General features: G+C 53.1%; 1 protein-coding gene across 4 annotated transcripts in view; it reads right to left on the bottom strand.

Annotated features, from left to right (window-relative positions):
- Positions 1 to 4,046: 4,046 nt before the first annotated feature.
- The window catches only part of Mgmt (O-6-methylguanine-DNA methyltransferase), a 209,943-nt gene continuing 192,817 nt past the window's right edge, over positions 4,047 to 21,172 (bottom strand). For all 4 annotated transcript variants that reach the window (XM_070011478.1, XM_070011479.1, XM_070011480.1 and 1 more), the window contains 2 exons: positions 10,800 to 10,939; positions 4,047 to 4,630 (listed from right to left, as the gene is read on the bottom strand). In XM_070011478.1, the coding sequence (XP_069867579.1) occupies positions 4,499 to 4,630; positions 10,800 to 10,939 (272 nt within the window). In that variant the 3' untranslated portion in view covers positions 4,047 to 4,498. The remainder of the gene's footprint in view (positions 4,631 to 10,799; positions 10,940 to 21,172) is intronic.

Below are 21,172 nucleotides of genomic sequence, written 5' to 3'. Positions count from 1 at the left end.
ACAGACAGACAGACGGACGCTGCTGGGCAGAGCCTTCCGCGGAGTCCCATAGCAATGTGTCTTTTGAACTGATAAGTAAAATTGATGTGAACTTCAGCTTTTTTTTTCTTTAAAGAGATAGGAGCTCTGCTGTACAGTCCAGACTGACTTTGAACTAACGACCCTCCTGCCTCAGCTTCCTGAGGAGCAGGGACTCCTTCCGCGCACCTCCTGGCTTGGCTGACTGCAGCTTCTGGGATGAACACTTTTAACCAAATGCCTGTGATCAAGAAAGGAAAATTTCAGACCGCCCAACGGAGGCTCAACAAATGTAACCTCCCTCCCGAGGCCCAGCACCAGAGCGGCACGGACACGCACTCCTGGGCCCAGAGACCCAGTGAGTGCCAGCTGGCAGCTGTGAGCACCGGCATCGCGTCCCTGCTGGACTTGTAGGAAAATCTTTAAAATGGACTCCTCACGCCCCAGCTCCACGCGCAGCCAGCCCGTGGCTCCTTAGCCTCCGCTAAGGTGCTTGAGACCCACACAGCTCTGGGATCCTAACCGGCTCAGCACAAGGATGAGCAGCCGTACAGCAGTTCCGCCGTGCCTTCTTGCCTGTTTGGAGTGGCTGGTGCGCGCTGGCAGCCAGGCGCGCAGTCACAGGTGGCGCGGTGGCCGCTGTTGGGTGGGATGGTGGCCGGCGGGCCCCGTGCTGCCCGGGACCAGCGCTGTGAATCTACCGGACTCGGGGTGAGATTGTCTGACCCCCGGGATCGTCCAACCCCCGCCAGCCAGGCTGATCCCATGCACTGCGGGTCCTGAGCAACCTGCTTCTTGGTGTGGAGGTTCCTAGGAAGAATGTTCTGGAGATGGCTGATGCTCGCACTAGCTGAGGCAGAAGGCGGTGGATTCAATCTGAACATAGCCACATAGGATGCCCACGGCCCCTCAGAACCCCCCAGGGAGCTGGGTGACCCAGTAGGGACCAGGGCAGACGGGGAGAGGAGACGCTGGCGCCACCAGGCTCCTTGGCCCGTGGCATGGGTTGGGCCCCGGGGGTGTCTGGGAAGCGGTCTCTGCAGCGTGAAGACCAGATGCCCTGATTCTATGATCAACAGGTGGCCACACGTCCCCTGCTGTGGGCCACGGGATCCACGGCTTCTACAACCGTGACAGCGCCACACCATACCTGCAGCTCCTTCCCGGCCTTCCCCACGGTTCTGGCCCCCTCCCGACCCCCCCGCCCCCCACCAACGTACCAGCCACACCTGTGGACGCAGCCCTCCGCCGTGGGTGCAAAGAGCCAGACTTAGGCTGCGTCACCTGATCACTGACATAGTCACTGGACTGGCACAAGTGGGTGGCATGTGTCCCTCTGGGGCAGTCCTGAGACCAGCACACTCCCCCCCTCCAGACACGGCCGAGGGCATCTGTCCTGGTGACAACCCACAGTGGCTGAGTCCTTTGTCACCTGGCCTCTGGAAGTGGAGATGATGGAAGTGGAGGTGTGTGTGTGTGTGTGTGTGTGTGTGTGTGTGTGTGTGCGCCACAGTGTAGCAGCGGCTGACACGGCACAGGCTTGTGTGTCGGCGTTCAAAGCACCACAGCACAGGACCCGACCAGTGAGGGGACCTGGGGCTAAGGCCAAAGAACATAGCCTTGCTTCGACATTTCTTTTTATTTGGACAATACTGTGTAATTCTTTCTGCCTTTCCACGGCCGTGTGGGAGCGTGGGCGTTTGCGTGGCTTCAGGGGCAAGGTCTACACAGGGTTGTGTGGCTCCATCCCCACAAAGCTGGCTTTAGGGTGGGCGCCCTGGCCACCCGGGGCCCACCCACCCCGGAGGCTTGGCCCTGGCCGGCTGCGGTTCCAGCCCCTCAGAGCCTGCCCGTGTTGGAAATGCGGAGGTTGCGGGATGCATGGTGCAGGGGAGCCTGAGGTGAGCTGCAGGACCTGCTCAGGTCCACCTGCTGTGGGCCTCAGGCTCCTGAGGCCGGTGGAGGCCGGGGTCTCCCCTCCCCTCCGCACGCTGCGGACACAGCGCCCTCTGTTGGAAGGCGTGCGCGCATGGAGACCACAGGGCCCAGAGCAGGACTCCATACACTTCCTGCTCACTGAGGACAAAGGCAGCAGGCAGCATCACGGGACCCCCATCAGCTCCACGGCACACGGCCGGGTGCGGCGGGCACCCTGGCTGCGCCATGGCCGAGGGAGCTGTCCACTCTCAGCGGCAGAGGCCAGAGAATGTGCAGAAGCAGGAGGGCAGGCGGCGGTGTGCGGTGACGCACCGCCGGGCTCCGGGCACATCTGTGTGATCTGACCCCTGACGCCCACCTCCCCTCCGGCCAGAAAACGGCCAAACTCAGGGGGCAGCATGGGGACAGTGGTGCCACTTTATATTGGGGCACAATATCTAGAACTAGCTGGGCCGATGTACAGGGACAGAAAAGGTAGGTGAGGGAGGAAGGCCTGAGCTGTGCTCGGCTGGGGCTGACGTGGCATTGCCACGCCCCCACAAACCCAGCCGCGCGCGGTGAGGCGGCACGGCCACGGCCGCCCAGGGTCACCGCACGCCACGGAGCTCCTGCGCTGGCTGAGCTGCCACAGAGAAGCCATGGTGAAAACAATCCTGGTTGCTGCTGCGGGCAGTCTGAGGGCACCGCAGGGGGGCTGTGTGGGGAGAGGATGCTGGAGGGGGACGATACCGAAGTATATAGAATCTGTGAATCGAGATAGCAAAATGAAGTTTACTGAAGGCCGTACACAGGAGGGGGCGGTGGGGGGGGAGGGAGTCAGGTAGAGCATAGCAGGTGTGTGAAATACCGCCGTGGACCCCTGCGCATCCACACATTCAGGCTCACACTGGAATCCTAGCTACTCAGGAGGCTGAGATCCGAAGATCCAGGCTCAAAACCAGCCCAGACAGAAAAGTCTTCATGCTCTTACCTCCAATTAACTAGCAAAAAAACGGAAAATGCAGCTGTGGCTCAAGTGGCAGTGGTCCAGCTTCAAGTGACAGAGCTGAGGGACCGTGCCCAGTCCCTGAGTTCAAGCTCTGGCATTGTTACACACACACGCGTGCACACACACATGAAAAGAACGAATGGCAGGAATGTAAAACAGGTCCTGTCCAGGACCAGGGTACAGGCGGGAGGTGGGACGGGATGGAAGAGGTGAGGGAGATGAACACGGTCAAATTACTGCACAGACACGTGCGAAAAAGGAAGAATGGAGGTTGTGAAGGGGTGGGGGAGGGGGAGGGTGAGACTGAGCAGGGTACCTCAGTCCTACGCATTTATAGCTATGTCAAAAGGTACAGTTCCTTGTACAACCAGTTGATGCTAATTTAAAACCGGGCGAGGTAGAAACCCCGTAGCTTCGTGCTGCAGCTGGTGGTTCATTTCCTCACAAACCCATAGCTCCACGCTTCATGTTCGCATTTGGGTGTGGTTGTTTTATTCTGTATCAGGACTGGGGCTTGAACTCAGGGCCTTGCCTTCTGACGTGAGCTCAGTGTTCTCGCTCAAGGCTGGCGTCCTGCGACTTGAGTCAGAAGTGTCGCATTTGGCTACAGTCGCCATGCTGGGGAGCCTGAGCTGTCCCCCCGCTGGCCTCGGGCCTGAAGGTTTGACTGACAGGGGGCGGGGCTGAGGCTCAGACCCTTGTCGCCTGGACCCCACGGGGGTCATGTTTCTCCCACCTGTTGCCCAGAGTACGCTAAGCTAAGGTGAGCAAGAGAGGCTGGGATTGGAGGAGTGTGCCCAGAAAGGTGCCAAACCCACTTCCTGAGAGCTATGCGACATCCCAAATCTTTTTTTGGGGAAAATGTTTGTTTTGAACCCCACTAGGGCAGACCATAGCCGGTGCAGGATACCTTTCTGGTAATGAAAGCACAGGCGAGAATGGGGGGGGGGGGCTCCACAGGGCACCTCTTTTTCAGCCCTCCCCTCTCCTTCAGCCAGCTGGGGTGTGGGATGTTAGAGACCTAACCTGTAGCATCATCCGAGCCTGGCAATTGTCTAGGAGGGAGGGAAGAGTGAGAATGAGCCCCTGCAGGGGTGGGGTGGGAAGTTCAGGATGGATGGACGGATGGACAGATGGATGGGTGGATGAGGGTGTGCAGCCGTTGCCCGCAGGGGCCAGATGCTCCCTGTTTCCTGAGGGGGGGCAAGGCTCATCCAGCTGTCCCCGTGCTCTCGTCCCTGGTTTAATGGACATTAAAAATGGAACAATGAGTGTGTTGGAGAAGGGAGCCGACGACACACAGCAGGGCTGGTCGTCTGAACTCATTCTGCTGTAAAATGTAGAAACAAGGAAGGGCAGGCGCGCTGTGTCCCCCGGGATGCATCGGGCTCTTTTAATATAGTGGTGCCACCACACGCTCTGCTTCGAAGGCCGCGTTACATTTATGTGTCACTCAAATGTTTACTTCGAAGCCACACACTCAATTTCGGCCGGCGCGCTGGGAGCCGGTGGGGCCAGGGCGGCCGGATGCCAGGGCCCCGACGCGCCGCTCCCTCAGCCTGGCCTGCCTGCCAGGATGCCTTCGTGGGCCAGGAGCCACTGCTTCACCGCACGCCCTCCGCCTGAGTAGTTGCCCAGGGCCCCGCTGCTGCAGATCACTCTGTGACATGGGATGAGGATGGGGACCTGAAAAACAGGTGGCAGCTCTGTCACTCTGCTCCAGGCCAACATGACCCGGGTGTGGAGAGCCAAGGGCCCACCACCCAGCACCTCACAGCTTGTGGGCCACTGCGGGCCCCCTCCCCTCCCGCCTCCCCCCCACCCCGCTCCCCCCGTGGGTCCCTGGAGGTGGGACGTCTGTCCTGACATCATATCACAGCGTGCGTGTGGGCCTCATCCAGTAAAGAGTCCTCTTTACTGCAAGATTTGGAGGGAATCCCCTCCAAATAATTCCCTCCAAGAAGTAATCTCTGGTCCAAACTTTCACACAACCGGGATGGAATGGGTTGGAACCTTCTTGGATGTGGTAACCAGAGGCATCACGGACGGGGGACCCATGGAGGCCACGTCCGGCACCATGAGTTGGCCAGTTGCACTCTCTGGTTTTTAAAATAAAGTTTTATTGGAACACAGCCATGTCTTTGGTTATGAATTATCTGTGGATGCGTTACCAAAGCCTTAATCCCCCTGGCTCCTCCCAGGGAAGCCGAACCCTCTGCAGCCTGCTTTCCTTTCCTCTCACCTTCTGGGAGACTGGAGGTGTCTGAGAGGCAGCAGTCTCCCCCAGTCCCACCAGAAGCTTGTACTGCCGGCCCACCCGGAGCAGGTCTGCGTGTGTGTGTGTGTGTGTGTGTGTGGTGTGTGTGGTGTGTGTGTGTGGTGTGTGGTGGTGTGTGTATGGTGTGTGTGGTGTGTGTGTATGGTGTGGTGGTGTGTGTGGTGTGTGGTGTGTGTGTGTGGTGTGTATGTGTATGGTGTGTGTGTGGTGTGTGTGGTGTGTGTGTGTGTGGTGTGTGTGTATGGTATGTGTGTGTGGTGTGTGTGTGTGGTGTGTGTGTGGTGTGTGTGTGTGTGGTGTGTGTGTGGTGTGTGTGGTGTGTGTATGTGTATGGTGTGTGTGTGTGGTGTGTGTGTGTATGGTGTGTGGTGGTGTGTGTGTGTGTGTATGGTGTGTGTGTGGTGTGTGTGTGTGGTGTATGTGTATGGTGTGTGTGTGTGTGTGTGTATGGTGTGTGTGTGTGGGGTGTGTATGTGTATGGTGTGTGTGGGGTGTGTATGTGTATGGTGTGTATGTGGTGTGTGTGGTGTGTGTGGTGTGTGTGGTGTGTGGTGTATGGTGTGTGTGTGGTGTGTGGTGTGTGTGTGTGTGTGGTGTGTGTGTGTATGTGTATGGTGTGTGTGTGTGGTGTGTGTGTGCAGTGTGTGTGTGTGGGGTGTGTATGTGTATGGTGTGTGTGGTGTGTGTGTGTGTGTGTGTATGGTGTGTGTGGTGTGTGTGTGTGGTGTGTGTGTGTGGTGTGTGTGTGTGTGGTGTGTGTGTGTGGTGTGTATGTGTATGGTGTGTGGTGGTGTGTGTGTGTGTGTATGGTGTGTGTGTGGTGTGTGTGTGTGGTATGTGTATGGTGTGTGTGTGGTGTGTGTGTGTATGGTGTGTGTGTGGTGTGTGTGTGTGTGTGGTGTGTGTGTGTGTGGTGTGTGGTGTGTGTGTGTGTGGTGTGTGTATGTGTATGGTGTGTGTGTGTGGTGTGTGTGTGTATGGTGTGTGGTGGTGTGTGTGTGTGTGTATGGTATGTGTGTGGTGTGTGTGTGTGTGGTGTATGTGTATGGTGTGTGTGTGTGTGTGTATGGTGTGTGTGTGGGGGGTGTGTATGTGTATGGTGTGTGTGTGTGTGGGGGGGGTGTGTATGTGTATGGTGTGTATGTGGTGTGTATGGTGTGTGTGTGGTGTGTGTGGTGTGTGTGGTGTGTGGTGTATGGTGTGTGTGTGGTGTGTGGTGTGTGTGTGTGTGGTGTGTGTGTATGTGTATGGTGTGTGTGTGTGGTGTGTGTGTGTGGTGTGTGGTGTGTGTGTGTGGGGTGTGTATGTGTATGGTGTGTGTGTGTGTGTGTGTATGGTGTGTGTGGTGTGTGTGTGTGGTGTGTGTGTGTGTGGTGTGTGTGTGTGTGGTGTGTGTGTGTGGTGTGTGTGTGTGGTGTGTATGTGTATGGTGTGTGTGGTGTATATGTGTATGGTGTGTGTATGGTGTGTGTGTGTGTGGTGTGTGTGTGTGTGTATGTGTATGGTGTGTATGGTGTGTGGTGTGTGTGTGTATGTGTGTGGTGTATGGTGTGTGTGTGTGTGTGTGTGTGTGTGTGTGTGGTCAGTCCATCCCAGCAAGTCCCAGTCTTCTCTCTGCCCCTTCATCTAAAGAGTTTACTGAGTATTGAAGCTCTTACACTACTAGCAGGCCGACTGATTTAAGAGAGGGGGGTTCATGGGGCGGCCACCCACAGCTGGCTGTCAGAGGGCTCTGTGTGGGGACAGTCAGGAAGAAGGGCCATCTCACCAAACACATCTGCAGCAGAAAATGGCGTCCCACTGACCCCCATTCCAGAGAGTTCCCAACTGCAGCTATCATTTTTTTTTTTTTTTTGCTCAAGGCTAGTACTTTACCACTTTGAGCCGCAGCGCCACTCGGGTAGGTGTCTCTGCTAACCGATGCGCCCAGAAAGAGGCCAGAGGCACAGCCCTGCACAGCACCCAGACAGGCCCGTGCGGACTTGCGGCTGACGCTCCTGATTCAAAGATCTGCATGCCCAGGGTTGGATGGCAGCATGCAGTACACGGGGCTCTGCGGCCACAAGGCCCACGGTCCTGTCCAGCCTCCTCCCCCGGCCCCTAGCCACGGGGAGGCGGGAAAGCCTGCCCTCCGCAGGGGGTGGGCCCTGCTTCCCGCCGAGGCTCAGAATGGCTGGCCCCGAGAGCAACACCTGTATTCTGCGCCTCTGTATTCAGCCTGGAGCAGCTCACAGAGAGAACATCATTTGCACCTTTTCTGAACCAACCTCTGCTTCCAGGTGAGTTTGGTGGCAGGTTCCTGACCACTAGAACAGCGAACTCCACTAAAATCCAGAGGACGTCCCCAGGGGGCCCCCTCCCCCGCAAAGCCTGTGTGATTTCTATCAATAACCTAAAAGCCCATGCGATCACAGTGCATCGGCGTCCTCTCGCCGTGAAATCAGATTGAGCCAGGCCACGGATCCATCGCTGGCGCAGGCCCTTTCTCAAAAGCTATAAAACTTCCAGACCCATAGATTGGTCTCCAGCAAAAATAACACGAAGGAGCCTTTCAATCAATAATGGAATCCCTCTGATTCTGGAACCGGCCACATATTTTTTCCAGCTCCGCCTTTGTTCTTCTGGGCAGAGCCCACGAGGGAAAAAGCTTGTTTTCACTCGCAGCCTCATCAATACCTAAATCCTGGTGAACAAGTGACACCGAGAAGCTGTAATCAATACCTCCCTGTGCGTTTTTTTCTTCTGGTCAAATGGTTCAGCTCCGCTGACAACCCTGACACTCAGAACATGAGGCTAAATCTTCATCACAGCCGTCTGGGTGACCGGCGAGGCTCAGGGCCACAGTGCTCACAGTACCACAGATAAACTCTCTTCTCAGGAAGGTGGATGCTTAGAAAAAGGGGGGAAACACTCCGTGCATGTATTGATTGCTTATGCACTGCATTTAGCAGATTCTGTTCCAGGAGTAAGTGGAAAGGGTGCTGTGTGTGTATGTGTGTGTGTGTACATAACTATGTGTATATGTGTGTATCATGTGTATGTATATGTATATACATGAGTATGTATGTGTATACATGTATATGAGTGTATAGGTGTGTGCATGTGTACGTATGTGCATATGTGTGTACATGAGCAGGTGTTATGTATGTGTGTATACATGCATATGTATATGTGTATATGTATGTGTGTGTGTGCGTGTATACATGAGTGTGTGTGTGCGTGTGTGAGTGCATGTCTCTGATTCAAAGGGGCCGGCAGCCTGTCAGGTGGGGCACAGTCTTCTGGAGACTACTTGACTTCACTTAGAGAAGTCAGGAGAAATCAAGATCTAGGATGGAGAAGAAGGTGTGCACTGTAGAACCTGCCTTCTACTCTGGAGGGGCCACAGGTGGAGGCAAAGGCCACAGGGTGATGTGTGCCAACATTCACCCTCGGGATTGGTGCAGGCCGAGCTCTGGGAGTTGGCCACCCTCCACTTTCCCTGCTTAAGTGCGCAGCCGCTCTCCTCAGCCCGAGCGTGGAGATGCTTGCTGTGAGGCTGTCTCGGGGAGGCCTGCGGGGCAGCGGTGGTGTGGGCCGGCCTCTGGGGGGGCCCCGACTCTCTCGGAGGATGTGGAGGCCAGACTCCACCCAGGGCCCTTCCTCCCTCAGGCGCATGAACCACCTTTGACTCTTCTAGCTCACTCGGGGCTGGGTGCTGTCCAGCCCAGCTGTTGTACAAGGGACAAAGGTGACACAGGCCATCGGTGCAAGGATCCACGGCAGCACATCTGCTGTGGACACCATCTGCTCCCATGGAGGCCAGTACGGCGCCAAAGCCACAGAAAGGCCGCGGAAGGGCAGGGCCCCTCCGTGCTGCCACAGGCCTAGCAAGGACCTGGGCTGAGGGCGGCCGCGAGCCCGCCTTCCCGAGGCCCTCACCCCAGGGGTCCGAGGCTCCTCCGGACTGAATGGGGCGCCGCCAATCTTGTGACTGAAAGTTCAAAACTCTGTGAGGCCTATTTTATAAATTCCAGCAGCCGGGGCTGCATCTGGACAGAGACATCGACAGGGATGACCAGATGTGCTTGCTGTCCCCACGGCGGGCTGGACTGGCCAGGGCACCATGGCCACCCCCTCCCAGGGCCGAAGATGAAAATCATGTCCCAAGAGACGCTGCATGGAGGCTGAGGGCCCGGCTGCCGGCGCCCCAGTTCTCTCCGCGCGGCCCGGCCCAGGCGTGGTGTGCCGCAGCCGTCTGCTGCCTCAAACCTGGTCACCCCCTCGCAGGGGAGGACGCTGGCCTGCCAGAAGGCAGCACAATACGGAGTCTTGGGACCCTCCAGAGATTTGGTCTTGGAGTTCTGCATCCCAGGATGCGATGAGCAGACTGCGTTCTACCGCGTTCCACACCGGTGTTGCTTCAGGAAGAAACCATCACAACGCCGCAGCGCTCCGCAGCGGCAGCACAAGGGGCGTCTGGGGGGCTGAGCGTGTGCAGGCCTCGTGGACAGGCCCGTGGACCGGCCCTTCTTCCTGCAGGGTCCATCGGCACACAGGGCCTCGGCCTGGCCTGCACCCCACCACGCATGATCTCCTGGCTCACCCTGGATGATGGGGCGGCATCAGGGAGTCCAGGGGCCTGCTGTGCTAGCAGGACACAGGTCAGCCTCTGGCCTGCTTGTCCAAGGAGCACGGCCTGTCCCCGGGGAGCACTCCCTGTCCCTGGGGAGCCCTCCCTGTCCCTAGGAGCACGGCCTGTCCCCGGGGAGCACTCCCTGTCCCTAGGAGCACAGCCTGTCCCTGGGGAGCACAGCCTGACCCTGGGGAGCACAGCCTGTCCCCGGGGAGCACAGCCTGTCCCCGGGGAGCACTCCCTGTCCCTGGGGAGCACTCCCTGTCCCTGGGGAGCACTCCCTGTCCCTGGGGAGCACTCCCTGTCCCTAGGAGCACGGCCTGTCCCTGGGGAGCACGGCCAGTCCCAGGGATCATGACCTGTCCCTGGGGACTGAAGAGCTCTGGGGGAGGAGCTGGCCCTGGTGAGGCTCTCAGTACTGTGAGCCACGTGTGTGGCTGACGTCTGTGAGCCGTTCATGCCACTGGATGGTGCCAGGGCTCTGGAGACCAGGGAACCCAGGTCTTCAGGACAAAACGCAGCCCCCAGGGGATGGGGCTGCTGGCTTCACACCTGACCCCACACAGCTCCGCACAGCTGGGCCTCTGCCTGCCACGTTTCCTACTAGGTGCCTGGCACCACACCATGGACACCGGTGCGTCCGCCGCCCTGGGGGGGAGGGGCACGCGTGCGTGTGAGCTGGTCCACTGGGGCCTCTGGGGGGAGGTGCACGCGTGTGTGTGAGCTGGTCCACTGGGCCTCTGGGGGGAGGTGCACGTGTGTGTGTGAGCTGGTCCACTCGGGCCTCCGGGCTTTGTTCTCCTCCCGCGCACGCCCGCAGCTGCAGACTTGTTGCTCGGCCCGGGCTGCACACGCTTCCGGGGACACACATTTAATCCAATGACACTTGGCCCGCACGGCGCAGATTGGATTGGAGGCCCAACCCACAGCCACCAGTCTGGAGCTCCGTCTGCAGAACTCACCGGATTGCTTCTCATCGCTCCCCCCACGGCGCGGGCGGCCTTGGGGTTGCCTGCCAAGGCCGCTAATTGTTGGTAAGAAACCATTTCTCCGAATTTCACAACCTTCAGCAGCTTCCACAGCACCCGTCTGGTGAAGGAGTCTGAAAAGAAGAACAGAGCGATGCTCTTTGGACAAACAGCCCGCACTGCTCTGCTAGAGACAGCGGCCAGCCCCAGAGAAGACACAACCACACAAAGGGAGGCGTCAGACGCAATGAAAACACGGCCCTCCCGCCACGGGAGGGGAGCGGCGGGGCGCGGGCCGGCAGCTCCCCCGGGCCCCCAGGCCTGCCCGTTCCTGCTGCCCTCCGGGCTTCCACGCAGGACCGAGCGGGCTGCCCTTCCCAGAAGGGGCAGGCGCGCGTCCACCCACAGCTCAGCCAGTCCAGGCATCCCTCTCTGCCCAACTGTGGGGAAGGCTCCGGGGTTGGGGTGCAGTTCTACCTTGCGCGGGGACACGGAAGCAGAGTGGGCGTCCGGCAGTGAGGGCCACGGTCCCAGCGTGGCTCTGACCGCCGGACACCACCACGGCGTGTGGCCCTGTCCCCCAAATTAAACTAACCTCTTCCTGTGTGCGGTGAGCCTGTGTGCACCGAGTCTCAGGTGCTCTGGGTCCGGCTGCAGGAAGGACTGAGGGGGGCGGTCAGGACCACTGCCTCCTACCCCTGGGTTCGAGAACTCTTTCCATGGTAGTGTGCTGAGCTGACGCGACTCCTCCCACCAGAGAGAACACACTGCCCGAGGACACTGAGCCACAGCCACGTCCTCCGCCTGCTCCGCCACTCAGAGCAGAACCACTCAGAGCAACCACGGGAGGCTGGTGCTCCCCGGCACCCGCGAGAGTGCTCAGCACACCCGGGCCAGGCTGGCAAAGTGTGATTTGGTTTTTATAGGAAACGCCCTTACATGTTAAATAATAAAAATCACTTCTTCACGGAGGGGAATGATAATCACTTCAGTGGGGGAAAAAATCTGTTTAGTCTTTATTATAACATTAAGCAAATTAAACATCAGCATAATCCAGGTGATACCAGAAAAGGGTCATCAAAGAAATTAACTTTGTTGTTCATTAATTTACATGGATTAGTAGAGGGCAAAAAGATGGCAAATGTGCTCTAGTTTTTTATGATATAATTTCAAACTGTACACCGTTTGTGGCGGGGTTGACTTGGGGGTTAATCAGACTGATTTGTCCTTTTAATTGCTTTCTATTCAAAGAAAATTCATTAGATAATGTTCTCTTCAAAATTCATGAATCAATTTAACTGAAGAAACCGCATTAACAGCTCGGGGTTCATTAGCACAGGGTTGTGAGTGCGGAGGACCGGGAGGGGCTCTGTGGGCAAACAGACTCTGTTTACCATCCTGTCTTCAGGAAGGGGCCGGCCTCAGTGTTAATCACGACTGCCTAGAACAAGGGGAGGGAAGGAGGAGGGAGAGGCAGGAGGCCCGCTGGAGTCATGGTAGAATGGAGGGTTCACGTGGGCAGAGATGCTGAACCCAGACCCGGAGGCTGGGAGAAATAGAGGCCTGGCTCTGCCTTCCTCGCACGGCAGAGTTTAGTGGCTTTGGTCCAGCCAGAGGATGCGGCCTGGAGCCTGAACACCCTGGAGCCTCTCAGAATCCATCACAAGGATCGCTGGAGCGGCGACTGGACTGACAGGGCTGACAAACACTGACCCGCCACGGCTCAGCCGTGCACGTGGCTCTGAGCGTGACCGCCCAGTCACCACCTCCCTCCAGGAGGAAATGCGTCATGAAACAGAACACTGCGTGTCTGTGCATCGCACACAGAGCACCCGCCATGTTGGGGACCTGCATCCTAACTGGTACACACCGCACCGTATGCTGGGCAGCATGGCTGCGAGAAGCAGGATGACGCCAGCAAGCACATCGTTTGACTAATGTGTCTGAAAACCTGTTTCACTCTGTAGGGAGCAAACGCCTTCGCCAGTGTGAGTAGCTCTCAGACAACACCTCCAGGCTCCAACTGTGCACACTCACCGCCACGGCCATTGACACTACAGACAAGGTGGTCTTGGGGCTCAAGGAAATCTGCCCTTAAAAGTTCTCCAGTGTTTGTCCGTAGCTCAGTGGAAGGGCATCTGCCTAGCAGACCCAAGGCCCTGAGTTCGGTCCTAAGCAACACACATACACACACATTTCCATCTTAATAAGTTATTGCTTACAATTAAATAAACATTACAAAATAAATAAGGCCCACGAAGAAGGGAAACTCAGTTTCTTGTAGTTGAAGTAAGCTCATGGATCCTGAGTGGCTGGTCCCGAGTTACCCCTGAGATACTGCCCTCCTCCAAAATGGACCCACCCAGGGCTGTGGGAAGAGCTGCCACAGGCCACATTCTGCATTTCTTTTTGTCATCTCTCCTCTTTGCTTTCCCGAGCCAGCCTTTCTCCGGCCTGCTCCCGGGCCCTTGTAGCTTGGCTGTGCTGACCCAACTGGGTTCACGGCGAGTTCTGCGGGAGGCTCAGTTTGGCTCTGAATCCCCCATCAGGAGGTCATGGCTCGAGTAGCTGAGACACAGACGCCTGCAGACACTTGGCCAATAGCTGACTTGCTTTCTTGGATTGCTCATCGTTACCCACGAGGCCAGATGCTGTTTCTTTGGAAGTAAAGCTGAGAAGGATCCTGTGGATGTGCGAGACAAAGACGAAAGATCTGGTGTTCTCCAGCGTGTGATTTCCATAGAAGAAAAAGCGTGCTGTACAAGAACATACAACTACACACCCAAACTGCAAGCAGGACACACCCAAAGAAGTCCAGAGAACGGATCTTGGGGAACGCCTCTAGAGAAAAGATAGAGGGGCGGAGGGGGCTGCGTGCAAAGGCAGGGCAGAGGCCGCGGAGCCGGGCTCTGCCCGTTCTGAGGGAATATCTGAGTGAGGACTGACCTGAAAGACATTTCCAGATGAAAAGAAGAGTGGAGAAAATATGCTGTCCGTGGTCCCACTTCAGAAGAGAGACAGAAGCTCCTCAGAGAGGAGGGAGGTGAGGTCACAGAGGAGGGGCCGGGCCACTGCTGCTCGAGCAGCGCGGAAGATGGTGCCAGGGCGAGAGCCCCGGCCTCTCCCTGCCAGTGCTCAGCATGCTTTTGGTAGTACTAAGTAGGAAGTACTGACAGATGTAAAGATGTGTTCCCAAGGTGAGCTGAGTGAGATTTACGGTGGTATATTCATGAGAGGAAGCTGTCCCTACAAGAGACTCGGTGTAATGTGTCCCCACCATCTGGCCCAGACCCAGAACCTCCCGTACCAGCGCTTCAGTTCATTCTATGGAATGAATGGTAAGAGATTTATACACTGTAGTCAAAGCAGAGAAATACTGATTTCTCATTTGATTGTGGAAATAAGTAAGTTAATTCCTGATTTAAAAAAAAAAAACATGGATACGAATCTGGCTGCATTCTATAGAGCAAAAACCATAAAAAAGAGATATGGTAAAAAATATCCCACAGGATACAACTGCTCCGGCTGGTAAAACAGGGCAAAAGAGGAAGGAAGGGGGCATAGAGAACAAACGAGAGAGGAAACAAACCCACGGTAAGTGTTTTGCATTAACAACTGCACAGCGTGGAAATGTACCAAGCACACCCCTGGCAAGATGGGCCATGCCGGCACGGGTAAAAAATGACCAGGTGCTGTCTACAAAGAAATCCACCTCAAATAACAGACGTGGATAGGTTAAAAGGCAATTCTAAAGCAAAGACACTTAATCTAACACAAAATAGACTTAAGAACAAAGTAAATCCCACGGTAACGCACTCTGAAAAGACAATATACCAATTCCAAGCATTTATGTTCCTAACAACAAAGTTTCCAAATACATGAGGCAAAATCTGACAAAGTGAAGGGACAGTGAGAGAAACCCACTCGTGGCCTTGGACACTTCTTCGTCAGTAATCAATAGAAGGAGTTGGCATAAAATCAACAAGGATAAACAACTGACTGGATCTAACAGACTGACTTCAGGCCATGCTGCCTAAGGCAAGCAGACACAAGATCAAGTGTGTGTGGAACCACTGACGAGGCTGTGATCTGAGCTAGGAAGGAAGCCCGCGCACACATGATGCTTCTGGTCCTAGGGAGTCAGACGAGGAATGACACACAAGATAGCGGGAAGTCAGATGTGGTGGCACGCGTCTGCAACCTCAGCTGGGGCAGGAGAACTGGGGTTTGAGTCAACACTGGGTCTCTTGACACGTCCTTGTCGCAAAGATAGGGGGAACTTTTCCAAACATTTGGGCAGCAAAGAAGCCACTTTTGAATAAGCAGCGGGAAAGAGGAGGCCTGAAACTTAAAAATACATTGAACAGGGCGGAAATGAAAGCAGAACTAAAAACCACGAAAAGCTTTATGCAACACAGCTAAAGCAGTACTTCGAGGGAAATTTATAGTGTTAAATATTTGAGTTAGTAGAGAAAGGTCTCGATAAGACACCATCTTCGGAAAGAAGAGGGCTGGGGGTGTGGCTCAAGTGGTAGAGCTGCTCCTTAGTATGCACAAAGACATGTGTTTAACCCTAGGACCACACCAAAACCAATAACAAAAACCTAAAAGAAAAAAACCCAAACAGAAGAACAAACAAAAATTCTCATGAAAACAAAATGGTGGGTGGAGAGGGAGGGAAGGAGAGAGAGAGAAAGGAGGGACAGACACAGAAAGAGAGAGAGAGAGAGAGAGAGAGAGAGAGAGAGAGAGAGAGAGAGAGAGAGAGAGAGAGAGAGAGAGAGAGAGAGAGAGAATATAAAACAAACCCCAGGGGAAAACAAAGGAGGAGGCAACAATGCTTGATAAGAAATGTACTCATTACCTTGCCCATGTAATTGTAACCCCTCTGTATGGTATTTTCACAATAAAAAATTATTAATAAAAAAAGAAAACAAACCCCAAACAGCCTAAAAGAAGAAAATACTAGGGAAATCAATGAAAAGGAAAGAAGGAAAAATAGTGAAACTAAAAAATGAATTCCTTGAAACAGTCAATAAGATTGATGAATCTCGAGCAACTCTGACAGGGAGCAGAGCTGTGGTAAGAGAGAAACGAGGTATTTCTACGAATGACTTCCCACACAGTTCGACTTTATCAAAAACTACAAACCACCAAATTCTGGTATGTTTCATTCCTTAATAGGATATCACACACGGTTCATTCCACTTGTGAAAACAAAAAGAAAGTGAACGGTGCCTAATTATGCAGCCTTGACCTTAGGTTACTAAATGTTAAATTATCTTTAAGTAGTTTTTACAAAGGAGTTGCCTTTCAACAAAGCAGTTTATGAATCCAGCACATCTTGATCACTGTTACCCCTTCCGATCGTCTCCCCCACCCCTCCCAACCCGGCCTTCCCCTCATTTTTCTTCATTTTATAGCACTGAGTGTTTTGATGCATTCTGCCCTCTTCTGCTCTGCATTCTGCTGTCTCCCTCTTCTTCATCTCCCACCCTTTGTGAGTACCAGTTTCCTAGTGTTTATTTTGTTGGACTGTGAGTTAGCTTTTCTAAGGAATTGTACCATTTGAGTTCTCCCCTGGATCTATCAGATTTCAGTTCATACATTTGTGTAATTTGGATATCATTCCAAAGTATTTACTCCTATATTTATAAGTTAATTCTAGGTTCCCAATGAGAGAAACTATGTGTCCTTGGTCTCTATGGACCTGACTTACTTCATTTTTCTTGATTTTTTTCAGGTTCTTCAATTTCTTGGCAAAGGATGCAGCATTATTCTTTCTAATGGCAGAGTAAAATTCCATTGTGCATATATGTATCACTTTTCTTAAACCATTCATCATTGAAGGGCATCTGTGCTGATTCCATATTAGATTTTTTTTAATCTAATGGTTCCCATCCTAAATGCTTATTTTTTTTCTTTGCCAGTTTTGGTGTTTGAACTTAGGACATTGTGTTTGCTTGGCTTGTTCACTTGGTGTGTGCACTACCATCTGAGCCATCTCCAGCCCTATATTTTGCTAGTTATCTTGGTGGTGAAGTCTCCTGGGTTTTTCTGGACAGACTGGCCTTACATTTTGATCCTCCAGGCCTCCACTTGTTGAGTGTTCAGAGTTACAGGCATGAGCTATCAGTGCCTGGCTCTCATATTCTTAAATAAGGTTAATATATATTTATTTGGCAGCTTTGAGTTTTTCTTACCACTTAACTGTTTCAGATGCTTTATTATTGTTATTGTTATTATTACTTACAACATCTGAATCTTTCCCCCTTGCTTAGGGGGAAAGGTAAAGGAAACCTAATATCGTACCACCTCTACCAGCACCACCAAACAACCCATGGGGTAGGACATCTGGTTCTGTGCTGCCAGTAGTTGAACACTTTTCTGCCTTTCTTGCTCTTTCCTCTAATATATGTGTGGCTGGAAATGACATCTACGTAGCTGGGGTCCTGTGACACGCAACTGTGGAGCTCATACCCATTCTGTACCCAGAAGTGCATGGGTCCAGCTCCACACCCACAGCATGGAGAGTCTGAAGAGAAGACACAACATGGCATACACACACCTCCAGCCCAAGGGGTAGGACAGGACGGAGCACTGCTGGCAGAGCTCCTCTAGCCCGGCAGCCAGGGAGGCATCCTAAAGAAGGGCTGGACATGAAGCAAAATGAAATGAAATTGATAATGTGAATAACCCTACAATAATTCAAGAGGCGGAGTTCGTCATTTAAATCTTCTAGAACCAAGATGAATTCACCGGTGAATTCTACCAAATACTGAGGGAAGGAGCATGACAAATTCAAGGTAGTCTTTTCTAGAAAAGAGAAGAAGAGTGGTGAAGATTTTCCCAAGGACTTCATCAGGCCTGCATTACCACAGTGTGAAAATCAGAAAAAGAAATAAAAGAGGTACAGGTTATGAATTATATCACGGACCCAAAAGTCTTGGCAGCGTACTGCCAAATCAACCCTTGGAATATATAAAAGAACAAGACATCGAATTAAGTAGGGTGGCTGGCTGTGGTGGGCGTGGTAGAACTGCGTGTGTAATCCCAGCACTGGGAGAATGGCCTGGCTACCCCGCCATTAGCTAGGGTTCCACTGTGAGACCCTCCTTAGCCTGTGTGTTTGTGTGTGTGTGTGTGTGTGTGTGTGTGTATGCGCACACGCGCGCGCACACGCTCAGGATGATGCAGTACATGAAAACCAACTGTATCTGAAGCCACAGGACAGGAGAGGGGCTGTGGACAGGCCCGGGCTGGTGGGGCCTGACCTCTGCCCTTGACCTCCGCCCCGAGGCAGCAGAGCCTTCGGGTAGGAGAAGGGCTCTTCCTTCCATTGCGGGCATTCACACGGTCTGCCTCATGTGTAAAATAAGAAAACTGCCCCAAATGTGCTGTCTTGAACTAGGGTCGTTACAGCTCTTATTTTTATTTCTTTAAGCCCACTTCCCAATAGCTCTCGCCATTGTCCTGAGTCCTTGCTTAGAGTACAGTACCAGGCTTTGAACTCCGACCTTGCAGCACACATGCTCAGCTTGCTCACTTAGCTGGTACACTACTGCTTTTCCAGTCAGAAAACCAAATGCAAAAGCAAAAAATCTAGGCACAGACTTAATACCTTTAACGAAAGTGGTAAAATGGGTCACAGATATAAATCGAAATGTTAAAAATCAGAAAACGTTTAGAAGTTAACAGAGGAAGAGAAGCAGCTGACCACGCGTTTTTAAGAAGTATTTTTAGATACATGATCCATGAAAGAGAGAATTAATTCAGGTGAACTTTATTAAAACGAAAGCTTCAACAAAGCTGAAGAGTCCAAAAAGAAAAGCCATGCGCAGACTGAGAGGAAGCAAAACGCATACCTGACAAAGTCCTTGTATCCAAGGTACACAAAGAACTCTGAAAACCCAGTAGTAAGAAATCAAACCACCTAATTTAACAAAAGGGAAAGTCAAGGCAAAAGTCAAAAACAAAAAGCAAGAATACAGAAAGGTCTTTAATCCAATTTGTCTAGTAAGTTGCACATTAAAGCAATGATGTCCCCCAACAGCCCACCCCCACCACGGGCGCGGACGGGGCCACCTCTCCTCTGCGGTGGTGCTGGCGGTGGCGCAGGTGCCCTGCGGGGCGGTTTGCTGACTTCTGACAAAGTGATGTGCAGACTTGCCATGCTACCCGTGTGCTCAACCAGTGTGAACACTCCTATGCTCACAGGAGCCTGCCTGCGGTGTTCAGAGCAGCCTTATTCACACTGTCAGATGCCGGAGGGAAGCAAGAGGCCCTTCACTAGCTGGGCTGGATAAGCAAGCTGAGATATATGCACATAATGAGAAATTACCTAAATGAGTTATCAAGCCCCCTAGGGACCGGAGGAAGCTGAAGTGTGTTCTCAGTAGGAAATGGGGACGTACAGTATGACAAGAGAAAAGACGAGACTACACAGACAGCAAGATGGGTGCTGCAGGGCAGAGGACGGAGGGGGAGGCAGGGAGGATGCTGGGCAAGGGCAGCCCAAGGGACGCTGGTGCAAGTAGCCGCTGAGATCCTAGGCAAGGGCAACGCTGCGAGACAAGCACACAGCACAAACCGCGAACCTACGCGATCTACGCACAGGGACAACCGTCCCAACGTAACGCCCAGGAGACTGGCCTCCAGGGAAGACGTTCAGGCTGTGAAAAAGAATCTAACTGCATTACTAACAGGAAACGTCTTCCTGTGGTGGGCAGCTTGGCTTGGAGGCGGCGTGGGAGTGCTCATGTTCCAAATGATCTCTGGAAGCGAGGAGTCTGTCAGGCGAGGGGTTAAAGGCGGGAACCGGAAGCGCTGTACCCGAAAATGAGAGTGTCCACAGTAAACATTCTGATACCGCTGCATGTGTATACTAGACTCAAATGATCCATGCATGGTGGAGTGAGAGCCTGGTCTCTCCGTGTGAATGGGAGTTTGCAGATGAGCCTGTGAGAGGGGCTAGAATAACCTAGGTTGGAGCAGATTAGAGCTGTAGAAGCCAGCCTGAACTATCACGCTGCTCCATGCCCAAGAGATGGGGCAAGGGAGTACTGACGCCACACTCGCCGCTCGGCTAGAGCGCACACACCCACCAGGAGCTCCTGTGATATATGCACACCAATTCGCAAGGGAATGCACGTCCACGACACAAGGACTCATGTTACAGGCACACCACATGGCTGAGAACACAATCCACTACAGGGGTACCTGTGATACAGGCACCATCAGGCTAGAGCATGCACACCCGCTGATCCATCAGCAGAGAAGATCTGGAAGGCTCTCCCCAGCAGCAAGAACACCCCGAGCCCAGATCTTGGTTTCTAATGCCATCTTATACAAAGCACTAAGGCTTTCAATACTTGGCCTTCTCTCTCGCTCCCAGGAGTTCAACAGGAAACATTCCTGATGAGCTGAAATAATCTTGCAGTGTCAGAGGGTAAATACATGTTCAAAATGAAACAAAACAACAAAAACGGAGCTCCAAGCACAGTCCACAGTGATGGGACTATCCCAGAGACAGAGGAGTAAACTGGATGAGCTCCCAGTAGCCAAGGTGTGGTCAAGTAGAGCAACAAGATGCACTACTGCAATGCAACCCCACAAGGAAAATAAGTATTCATGAGTTTCTGCTGATAAGAGTAAATGATTGGTAAGATTGAATGGATAAATAAATGGCAGAGGACAAACCTAAATCCTCATTCCTCCTGTAAGTTTGTGTAAAGCACTAACTTCTGACTGAGCATAGGATGGGACTGGGAACAACTTTATGGCGGAGAAACTCATGGAGCAAACATGACTGAACCAGATGATCAAGGTCAATATCAACAAGACAGGCCACTCTGATGGCCTGAACCTCTCATATGACTTAATGACAATGTTACACTACGTACTCCTGAAAGCAATAGCTCTTGATTTCATTTCAAAAGCATTTGACGAACCCCCAACCAGGGCCATTCTGTAAAGCAGTTGCCAATACCCCTCAAAATTCTTCAGTCTATCTAGAATAAGGAAAATTGGACAAACTGTCACAATCAAGAGCCTAAGGAGACCCAATGATGAAATGTAACCTTGAGTCCTATGTGGGATCACAGAATGAGAACAGGTATGAGGTGAAAACTAAGAAAATCAGAATGGAGTGCAAACTTGAGTTAACAATCCACTATCAATGTTGGCTCATTGGTTATAACAAATATGCCATTCTGATGTAAGGTGTCAATTATAAAATGTCATCTGTGATGGCTCATCTTCAGTGTTAACTTGACCGAACTGAGAGATCCTAAGGGCTTACTAAAGCGTGCCTATGCCTGTGCTCCCCTGGGATGGCTCTTGCAGAATGGGAGAATGAAATCAGGAGG

Source organism: Dipodomys merriami, unplaced genomic scaffold (assembly GCF_024711535.1).
Source record: "Dipodomys merriami isolate MVZ:Mamm:240054 unplaced genomic scaffold, mDipMer1.0.p SCAF_82, whole genome shotgun sequence".
NCBI lineage: Eukaryota > Metazoa > Chordata > Mammalia > Rodentia > Heteromyidae > Dipodomys > Dipodomys merriami.
The sequence above is the reverse complement of the archived record's forward strand: the minus strand, read 5'-3'. Positions and strand labels throughout refer to the sequence as shown.